At 49.9% G+C, this 11,250-nt stretch overlaps 1 protein-coding gene across 9 annotated transcripts in view; it reads right to left on the reverse strand.

The window, feature by feature from the left end:
- USP20 (ubiquitin specific peptidase 20) overlaps nt 1-11,250 on the reverse strand; it is a 48,850-nt gene that overhangs the window by 22,997 nt on the left and 14,603 nt on the right. For 5 of the 9 annotated variants that reach the window (XR_010944805.1, XM_067742962.1, XM_067742955.1 and 2 more), the window contains 5 exons: nt 10,915-11,026; nt 8,426-8,522; nt 3,155-3,208; nt 1,434-1,496; nt 978-1,109 (listed from right to left, as the gene is read on the reverse strand). Coding sequence is in view for 8 of the 9 variants with exons in the window: in XM_067742962.1 (XP_067599063.1) it covers nt 978-1,109; nt 1,434-1,496; nt 3,155-3,208; nt 8,426-8,506 (330 nt within the window). In the remaining variant the exon portion in view is untranslated. Of the gene's footprint in view, nt 1-977; nt 1,110-1,433; nt 1,497-3,154; nt 3,209-8,425; nt 8,523-8,718; nt 10,669-10,692; nt 10,782-10,914; nt 11,027-11,250 lie in introns of those variants that run through there. The other 4 variants (XM_067742958.1, XM_067742959.1, XM_067742961.1 and 1 more) reach the window with 3 other exon arrangements.

An 11,250-nucleotide genomic window follows, 5' to 3' on the forward strand; every position in this document is an offset into this window, starting at 1 on the left:
AAATATCTACCATGTCCACAAACGTATTCTATATACACTCATCAAGCACCCATTATGTGATGGTCGCTGTCCAACGTGGAGAAGACAGCACTGCACGCACACACACACGCACGCAAACACGCCTGGCCTCCACACACACACACACACACGCACGCAGACACGCCTGGCCTCCACACACACACACACATGCATGCACACACAAAGACATGCCTGGCCTATACACACACGCACGCAGACACGCCTAGCCCACACACACACATACACACACATGCATGCACACACAGAGACATGCCTGGTCTACACACACACAAACACGCCTGGCCTACATACACACACACACATGCATGCACACACAGAGACACGCCTGGCCTACACACACACACACACACACACACACGCATGCATGCAGACATGCCTGGCCTACACACACACGCAGACACGCCTGGCCTACATACACACACACACAGACATGCCTGGCCTACACACACACACACGCCTGGCCTACACACGCACACGCACACACACACACGCGCCTGGCCTCCCGGGGCTCCAGGGCCAGCTCTCTGACTGCTCCCTGAGGCCAGCTCCAGGCTGGGCTCACCTGCCTGCCTCCTTTAAGGGCTGCTCGGCGCCCTGCGTGTGCCTTGCCTGGTTGGGGGGTGGGAGGTTTCCGGGCGTTTCCCCCAGAGAGGTGGGTGCAGGACCATCACCAGGGGCTCTCCACAGGCCAGGGAGGGTGTGCCCCGCCCCACGGCCCTGGACTCACCCGAGGCCTACAAACTCCCTGCGGGAGGGCCGCCCTCGTTCCAGGCACCTCCGTGTTGCCGGGCCCTGACACAGGGCTGGGGCTCAGCGGGCGTTCGCTGACACGAGCTCCTCAAAGCCAGCTGGCAATGCTGAGCAGGAACAGACGCCGTCGGGGACCCACCGCCCTGCCCTCCTGGGCGTCTCCTCGGCTGGCGCCCGCACCCGCTCACCTGCTCTGAGAACTTGGGTGAGGGGCCTGGCGGCTGGGCCGCCAGCCGAGGCTCCAGGAACACCTCCTTCTCACAGGCGTAGCACCACACCCGGAACGTGGTCAGGTTCACTGTCAGGTTGTGCTTTTTGGCCTAGAGGGCAAGGTGCAAAATCAGAAGGATACAGTGGCCTAATGGGTGCCCCAGGCCTGCCTCAGGGCTGCGTGAGCTCTCCGGCCTCAGGAAAAAGCCCCATCGGGTCAGAGGCCTAGAAGCTCAGGATCCGCTCCCCCCGCAGGCCAGGAGCACCAGGGGCTGCAGCGGCATTCTCTCTTGCTTCGTCGCCGTGATTCTTCCCATTTTACACATATAACCACTGACGCCCAGAGCGGTAGATGGCGCTGGGGGCGGCGAAGCTGGGCTTTGAACTCTGGGCTGTCGGACCGCAGCGCGCATGCTCCCGGCCACCACGCTCACCTGCGCATGGATGGTGCTGTGGTCAGCAAAGGATTCTCCGCAGCCGACGTAGGAGCAGGCGACCTGGGGAGGGGGGAGGAGAGGAAGGAGCACGGAAGGATGGGGCGGCTAAGAGGATGCTGCCAGCACAGCGAGCCAGTGCCCGTCTCCACCCAGCAGGATCCGCAGGCACTGAGGCCCTGCCGCCCTGCAGGAACACAGGTTTGCACAGCCAGGGTCCGCGCTGGGCAGCTATGGCCACCACACAGCCGCCCCCGCCTCTGAGCGAGACGGGCAGTGTGCCCCGCTGCTGCTCTCCTGCAAGAAGGCAGGCAGGGTCGCAGCCAGATCTGGGCAAAGCTGAGGCCCGGCTGCTTGGCGCCCAGACCCTCTCCCCCTCCACTCGTCCCTTTTTCACCAAAACCCCACCTCCTGAGGGGCCAGTTATCGGGACTCACACTTTGGGTGGGGAGACTGGGCCTCACGGCCACTTTCTAACGGGGAACACTGAATCGGGCAGAGGCGGATGGGGCCCGGTGCGGACCCCATGCCCCTCAGTGTCCCCGGTGACCTGCCTCTGGCCTTGTGCTCTCCTCTCCCAAATCCACCCAGCGCCCAAGGTCCAGCTCAAGTGTCTCTCCTCTGCGGGCCTCCGCCCCAGCGATCGGCCTGCTTCTCCGTAGGAGTGCTTTGGTGTCATTTCCAGCTGTGGTCAACACTGCACAGGCTGGTGAGGACCTTTCAAGGAAACGACCTTTGGGCTGCATCATAAAGGATGTGCCAATTTCTGCATCAGGTCCGTCTCTATCTCTCTGGGGGGCCTGTGGGCTCCCAGGAGGTAAGACCACGCCTCGCACTTCTTGCTGTCCCCTGGGGGCCCAGACGGTGTCTTGCAGTGTGTTTTACACTGAGCAATAGGTCCCAAAGGAGGAGGCCAAAGCCCCGTGGGGGGTCCTAAGTCTTCTGAAAAGACAGACTTGAACTATGGTATTTTCACCCCTGTGGGCTTTTTTGTTCCTCCTTGTATTTGTTTTCAAAGAAATTTTAAGTAACAGCCATTTTCAGTATGACTATAAAATGCAATACATACTTGTAGAAAAATTGGAAAACACTACAAAGTTACAAAGAAAAATGAATTACCCATAATTCTACCCCCCAGAGAAAACTGTCAGGTGTTGATACATCTACCGTTACTCTTTTTGGTAAGCAGTAATAATCATGACCAGATTTTCCTGGACACTGTCTACCGGCCACACAACCTGTTAAGACCATCACAGGCATCATCTCTTCAAATGCTACCGTAAGGTGGGTCTGCAAGGAGGGGGCAGTTATCAGTGTTGTGGCCTCTACTTTACAGACGGGGAAACAAAGGCCTGGGCCAGGGCTCAGAGCCAAGATGCTACAGCATCTCTCTCTCTCTCTCTCTCTCTCTCTCACACACACACACATGCGCGCGCGCGCACAAGGACAGAACTTTGCCTTTAATGCTGATGGGATCATTCAGTCCAGAGTCTTCTCCAACTTGCTTTCTCCTCTTGGCATCTTTAATGGCTGCCAGTGCAGCCAGGCCGGGGGCTCACACACTCTGGGGCCCTCTTGGCTTGGGCTTGGGCACCACACCCGAGACATCCATGCCCTGTGTCCCTGCCCAAGGTTCCCAGCCGTGCCCATGGGGGACGGATGTTCCCACCCCAGAGTCTGGACCCAGCTCCCCACCCCAGACATCTGCAAGGGTACTATACCTGGAGACAGGCCCACAGGTTGGGTCCGGAAACACCGCATGACTGACAGGTACCCTGTGTGAGGTGAGGAGAGAGAGGTAGAGAAGGGTGTGAGTGGCCTGTTGGATGTGCACTGACGGACGCACCTGAAGGTCTCAGCTTAGAGGCTTTGCCTCAGAAAGGCCCTCGCTGGCCCACAGGGGCCCTTTAAATTTTAATGTTTGAATTTTGTTTTATCATGTGCCTGTAAAAACATTTTCAATACAATCATTTAAAGCCTAAATAAACTGACACCATAATATGCTCCCTCAACACACCTTCTACTCTTCCTGCGTTGCATTTATTTATTTAAGCCTTTCCCCCCACCTAGGCTATGGGCTCCACGAAAGGATGGTCTGTTTTACCTACCCCTGCGACTTCACAGACAGCCTGGTACAAATCAGGAGATAATATATTTGTTGACCACAGAAAACACCTAGGTTTCTGGTGGTCTGGATGACAAAGCCTGCTTCTTGTCTACCAATCTCTCTCCTCCCTGCTTTAATAAAAGAATCCATGAATTCAGGCTGAGCACATGGCCAGCCAGCTGCAGACTATGTGTCCCAGCCCCCGCCGGGATCATGGGGCTCTGTTCTAGTCAACAGTATGACAGCAAAAAGCGACATGTGCCACTTCTGAGTTTTGCATAACCCTTGCTCTTTCTCCTTTTTCCATTGGCTGGAATGCAGATGTGATGGCAGGAAGTGAAGCAACCACTTTGGACCTGGAGATGAAAGCCATGTGTTGAGAATGGCAGAGCCACTCTACCAGTGCTACCTACGTCTGGACTGTTCAGTGAGAGAAAAGTAAACTTCTATCTCATTTAAGCCACCGTATCTCAGGGTCTCTTTGTTATAATTTAAACTGTCCTAAGTAATTTTGTCTGTGCCTGTCTAGAACAGCAATTCCCAACTGAGCCTCCACAATACTCAGCATGTCTCTGCCAGTTGTGAGATGAACTCTAAGCGCTGGTAGCAGTTACAGAGTACTTCATCAGAGTGAGAGCTGACCTCTGGTGACGGATCACAACAGTCCAAGCAACCAGCTAAGTTTTTTACACCTTGCTCATGTAATCCCCACCACAGTCTGTGCAGCAGGTCCCATCAAGATTCCCTTCATAAGATGAGAAACTGAGGCTCAGAGAGGTCATGACCCTACAGAGCAGAGTCGGAAGCGGAAGCTGAGGAGCCGCGGTCATCAAACTTCCCAGTTTCCTCCCAAGGGTGACCACGTCGACCCCCAGGCCTCCATGGGAACTTCTTCGTCTCACTAAGCCCAGATTTTGGCTGTTTGTAAAGAGCCTGAATGTGGGACTCTCACTAGGGTGGAGGTGACACAGCTCATCCCATACAACAGGGCAGAGGTTTGCAATCTGTGATTTAGGATCTCTTGCTAAGGATGCTACGGCTGGCTAGAGATCAGTCTGCTTAGTGGACTCAAAGTCACAGCTCTTGACCTTTCCAAATCCGTCATCTCTTTTGTGATTTTCTGATTTCACAGTTCACTCCCATCTTCCCAAGTTTTTTTTTTTTTCTCATTTCAGTCATTTGAATGATAAAAGTATTGTATGTTTAACAATTTAAATGATACACATACACTGTATATAACGTGTAGTATATTATATGCAGTACATATATTCTGTATATAACATGTAGTATATTATATGCAATACATATATGCTGTATATAACGTGTAGTATATTATATGCAGTACATATATTCTGTATATAATATGTAGTATATTATATGCAACACATATATTCTGTATATAATGTGTAGTAGATTATATGCAACACATATATTCTGTATATAACGTGTAGTATATTATATGCAGTACATATATTCTGTATATAATGTGTAGTATATTATATGCAACACATATATTCTGTATATAACGTGTAGTATATTATATGCAACACATATATTCTGTATATAACGTGTAGTATATTATATGCAATACATATATTCTGTATATAACGTGTAGTATATTATATGCAATACATATATTCTGTATATAACGTGTAGTATATTATATGCAATACATATATTCTGTATATAACGTGTAGTATATTATATGCAATACATATATTCTGTATATAACGTGTAGTATATTATATGCAATACATATATTCTGTATATAACGTGTAGTATATTATATGCAGTACATATATTCTGTATATAACGTGTAGTATATTATATGTAATACATATATGCTGTAATAATTTGAAGTATATCCCTCCATATCTTCTTCTTATATAAACATATATGCATAGATGGGGGGGTGATTTCTAGTAAAAATAAGATCATACTCTATACAAATTTTTCGGTAACAGGCTTTTGTCACCTATTTGTGGTCATCCTTCTAGTCTGTACACAGAGACCACGTCTCATTCTTTGCAGTAAGTGCATGGTGGCACACACTGTGGGCACAGACACCACAATCTGTTCACTCATTCCCTTCTTTTTTTTTTTTTTTTTTGGCGGTACGCGGGCCTCTCACTGTCGTGGCCTCTCCCGTTGCGCAGCACAGGCTCCGGACGCGCAGGCTCAGTGGCCATGGCTCACGGGCCCAGCCGCTCCGCGGCATGTGGGATCTTCCCGGACCGGGGCACGAACCCGTGTCCCCTGCATCGGCAGGCAGACTCCCAACCACTGCGCCACCAGGGAAGCCCCATTCCCTTCTTGATGAATATGCAGACTGCCACCAGTATTTTCCTTTTACAAATAATGCTCAATAAATACTGCTGTATTTGTAACTGTTACTACACTTCTACTAGATAAACTCCCAGAGGTGGCATTGCACCCCTAAAGTCACAGTAATGCCTAACCCCACTACCACGCCTGGTCTACCTCCCTCCCTTTGTCAGCTCTGAGTGAGAGCAGCTTCTGCTTTGCCCATCTGAAAATGGTGTCATGTTGCTTTCTCTGGCAAAATCCTTAACCATCAGGGAAGTCAGGCATGTTTTTTCAAGAGTTTCTCAGCCATTTGCATTTCCTCCATTTTGAGCTACCTGTTCAATCCTTGCCCCTCCTGGGTATTTTATTTTGTTTTATAAATTTTATTTATTTGTTTGTTTATTATTTATTTATTTATGGCTGCGTTGGGCATGCAGGCTTCAGTAGTTGTGGCATGTGGGCTCAGCAGTTGTGGCTTGCGGGCTCTAGAGCACAGGGTCAGTAGTTGTGGCACATGGGCTTAGTTGCTCCGCGGCACGTGGGATCTTCCCGGATCAGGGCTCGAACCCGTGTTCCCTGCATTGGCAGGCGGATTCTTAACCACTGCGCCACCAGGGAAGCCCCTTCTGCGTATTTTAAAACAATATTGGTTTCATTTTGTAGATTTCCAAAAGGCTGCCACGTCCCAGCCCAGTCTTTCCACGTTCTGCCTCCTTCTTCCCACCTCGTTTATCTCCTCCCTGCTCTCAGATTCCCTGAGAAATCCTCTCAGTTTGTCTCACTTATTCCTTTGTGCAGACTCAGGAAGAGACCCAGCATTAGACCGTGCAAATGCACCAGAGCCTTGCTCTGCCCCTCCTCCTGACCACACTGAAACCGTGCCCCTTAGGGTTAACAGAAATTGGTGATTAACAGAAATTGAACTTGTCTTACAGGAATAGCAGCTAAGGAAACAGCTCCTTAAAAAGCCCCTCTGCTTTGAGCCTGCCTTCACTGAGCAAGCTTGTCTTAATTATTTTTCTCAAATTGCATACCCTCCAAGCTTCGTGTAGCCTATATATCACAAGACTCCTTAACAACCCCTATAGGTAACAGCTCTAACAGCTCTGATGTATGGGCCACTATAGGAATAGGGGCTTAAGCTGTTTTTCAGAAACTTGGTGTCAGCTCTTGTCCAGTTTGAGCTGGCTTAGACTGGTTGGGACCACTGACCTAAAACTGGGCCTACAGAGGTGTCCGATGAATGACCTTTTGTCATCAGAGGGCCAAAAGCTCCACCCTCAGATCATGCTAGGCGCCTCCATTTTTGAACACACATCCCAGGAAGAAGGATGTAACTCAGATACACCTGCGCAGAACACCGATTACCTTTCCCCACACCTAAGACCACCCTGCTTCTTTAACCCATAAATACCCCAAGCCCCTCGCCTTTGGGGAGGTGGACCTGAGACTTGTTCTCTCATCTCCTCGCTTGGCTGCCTTGTGAAAAAATCCTTTCTCTGCTGCAAACCTCGGTGTCTCAGTGTTTGGCTTGATGCATGCTGGGCAAACAAACTTGGTTCAGTAACAGCCAGTGAAACTACTTCGAAAGAAGCCATGGGTACTTTGAAGAATCGCGCCCTCATGCGGACCCAGACTAAACCAGCTCAGGCCAAAAGCCACCCAGAACCTGCTGGTGCAGGGAGGCTGAACGACCAGCATTAGGTTTCTGGAAAGAAGACAAGGAAATATGTCTAGGAATCTGACCCACCCCCACTTCTGGGAATGACCCCTACACATGGCTCTTCCCCTGAACACAACAACACTGTATTGGCAGAAGGCTGCAAAGGGCCCAGATGTCCACCCACAGAGGATCAGCTATGGAGTCCACACAACGAATATGATGCAACTTCAAGATAAACCATGAGATCTATGTGCCGAGGCCAAAGAGCTCCAAGATATACTGCCCTGTGAATAAGGTACGTTACAAAAATAGCTACGGTACACTACCTTTTATGTAATAAAGGGGAAAATGAAAAAGAAGTATTCCCATAAAGAAACTCTGAAAAGATACAAAAGCAACTAATGTCCCTGGTTACATGAGGGTGGAATGGAGAAGATGGGCACAGGGCAGGTGGTGGGGGGGGTACTTCTTGACACTTTTCTTCTTACATTGTTTCATTTTTGAACCACATGTTACCTATTTAAAAAATTTAACTTAACAAACAGACAACACATCTTCCCTATTCAAAGAGGCCCACCTTCTCTCTTTGAGGCTCCCTGGGCCCTTCACAGGTCACGTGCGCAAAAATGCCCGTGGACTCTCAGAGTCTGACTCATTCCCTGCCTTGCACCTGCTCCAACCACTAATGGACAGAGCATCAGTGTTCCCACATGGACTGGTCTACATGGTAACTAATGGCTGTTAGGACACAGATCCCAGAAGGCCTCCGAAACAGTCGCCAGCTTTTCCATTTACAGAAAAGGCCAGACAGAGACTGTCAGGGGCCAGTTCTTCCGCTGCTTCAGAAATGTCTGTACCCCAGGAATGTGGTGGCCCTGGCTGTGGGCCTCAGTCCCGTAAGATCTGACCCTTTACCTTGGATTTGAGCAGCAAGTCCTCTTTGGTCACCTCCCCTATAGAGTCAAGATGAGGGCAAAGGTCCCTGGAGTCCCCCATGCTGGCCTGGGCTTACCTACAAGAAAACACAAGGAATCCTGGGTTAACGGCAGCCGCCGCTGGCCAGAGGCAGGGGAGGCTCGTGGTGAAGTGCACACTTTGGTCTGTAGTCCCAGCTCTGCCACATACCAGCTGGCGACCCAGGGAAGCTACTTAACTTCTCTGAGCCTCACCCTCCTTGCCTGAGAACTGGGGAGGGAGATAACACCCACCCTGATGGGTTGCTCAGAGGACTCATGAAGATAATACACGTCAAACGCCTGGCACAGGGCTGGCACAGGGCTGGCACAGGGAAAGCAGGTGCTGGGATGATGATTAGGATTCAAGTGCTGGGTGTGATGATTAAAAGTGTCTTCCGGGGCTTCCCTGGTGGCGCAGTGGTTGAGAGTCCGGCTGCCGATGCAGGGGACGCGGGTTCGTGCCCCGGTCCGGGAAGATCCCACATGCCGCGGAGCGGCTGGGCCCGTGAGCCATGGCCGCCGAGCCTGCGCGTCTGGAGCCTGTGCTCCGCAGCGGGAGAGGCCACAACGGTGAGAGGCCCGCGTACCACCAAAAAAAAAAAAAAAAGTGTCGACAGGGAAGATGCAAGGGTCCTGCCTACACTGGGGAAGCTGCATGTCAAGGAATCTAAAACCGTGGTACTTTTATTAAAAGAGACCAGACCCATGACTGGGAGACTACTCTACCCAAGGTGGCAGCAGAGGACTGGGTGGAGAGGCTGGATCTCAAAACCAAGTAGAAAGGCAAGAAGCAGATGTTGACCTCAGTCTTCTCTAAGCAAGCAAGACCACTCTTCTCAAGAGCTTCTGAGAAGCCAGGTGCCCCACAGGCCACTTATCTCACTTCCTATGAGAAACCCCACTTAGAGAAGAATCCTTCAACACCACAATACTAGAGGAGGCCATCAGAGCAGCAGCTCCTCCAGAAAATGTTTCCTGAGAAGGAGCAAATCAGAGAGAAGGGCGGGCAAACCAACCCAGGAAGAGGCCTGAGAGATGTTCACTAAAGAACCACGTGGTGGGGTATCTGGGTGACAGATTTCACAATAGCTTTGTTGGTTTTTTACAATGATACATGCTTATTATAAAAACAAAACTCAGATGATGTTAAAAAAAAAAGTACAAAGTATAAAGTAAAGTTGCTGATGATACTGTGGCAAACTTCCTTCCTGACACTCTTCTGTGTATAATTTCTCTCTTTTTTTAAATCAGAAGGAAAAAAGCTATTTCTGTTTTGAAAAACAAATGCTTCCTTTGAGGGAACTCCTTGGTGGTGATAGGTAGTTCTGTATTTTGACTGTGGTGGTAGTTACATGGCTCTACATGTGTGTAAAACTGCTCAGAACTGAACACACACACACACACACACACACACACACACACACACACCCTCATACACACAAATGGGTGCAGGTAAAACTGGTGAAATCTGAGTAAGCTCCCTGGGTTGTACCAGTCACTTTGCTGGTCATGACACTGTGTTACAGATACACCAGAGATGTGTGACCACTGGGGGACACTGGGTGAAAGGTACGTGGGACCTCCCAGCGCATTTCTGGCAACTCACTGTGAATCTATAGTTATTTCAAAAGAAAATGTTTAAAAGGAAATAACTAAGTAAGTGCTTCCACAACCCAATATTTTAGCAGAAATTGTACCCAGGAACCTGGCTTTTGATTCTAGCTCCAAACTATTACCAAGAAAGGTCCAACCAATCAAAGATGTAGGTGGAGCCAAAAGTGCTTTAATCAGAGGCAGAGGCTGTGCATCCACCAGAGGGAGGTGGACACCCCCAGGCACTCTCCTGTAAGCCCCCTCCTCACTCCAAATGGTCAGCCGGGGTGAACTGGCCCAGACTCCCAGCCAGAACAGGAGTGACTGGGACTGATTAGGGGCCAGGACCCAGACTAAGTGCTTTCTGTGTATTCTTTCATTGAAAACTTCCCCCGGCAATCTTTGAGGCAGCTGTGTTTTGCCCCATTTTGTAGATGAGGAAACGGGACACTTCTGGTCTCAAGTCTTGCAAACAGGAGCACCAGGGCTAAGGCCGAAACCCAAGCTGGTCAGACTCCTAAGGCTCTCTCTTTGGAACTTACGGAAAATGTAAACATATGCAGATGCAGACGGAAGTGTGTAACACACCCCCATGTACCCATCACCTGGCTTCACAATTAATCCATGGCCAACCTTGCTTCATCTCAACCTCCCACTTCCTCTTGTTTTGCACCAAATCCCAGATATCACGTCATTTCATCCGTGTATGTTTTTCTACGAGACTTGAAAAAAGAAAAAGTAAAAACAAACAAACATAACCACAATTCCATTATTTCACCTAAAAAGAAAACTCCAAACTTCCTCCTTGATCCATGCATAAGGGCTACACCTGAGTGGAGCAGGCTGTGGGCCTACCTTTGTGCAAAGCGACAGCCCCAGGAAGCTGCCAGCGTCCGCATTCTCCGGTGACGGCCGACTCTGCTGGGCTGCAGTGGGCCGGGGTGAGTGCAGGCCTCTGGCAGGGAACCTAGAGGACAAACCAGCACACCTCATGTAGCTCTGTTACCTTAAAATCACTCTTAGCACCAATCAGGGGCTAAAAACAGCCCAGAATTCCTCCTGGGAGAGGAAAGTGAATTTCTGGACATTTGGGGTATCCACAGGCTAGACACACTCCCCAGTCCAACCACAGGGACAATAAAAACGCACCACTGAAGGGACAGTGAAGAAGGCTTGGGTGGAGCTGGCAAA

Source organism: Pseudorca crassidens, chromosome 7, assembly GCF_039906515.1.
Source record: "Pseudorca crassidens isolate mPseCra1 chromosome 7, mPseCra1.hap1, whole genome shotgun sequence".
Taxonomy (NCBI): Eukaryota; Metazoa; Chordata; class Mammalia; order Artiodactyla; family Delphinidae; genus Pseudorca; species Pseudorca crassidens.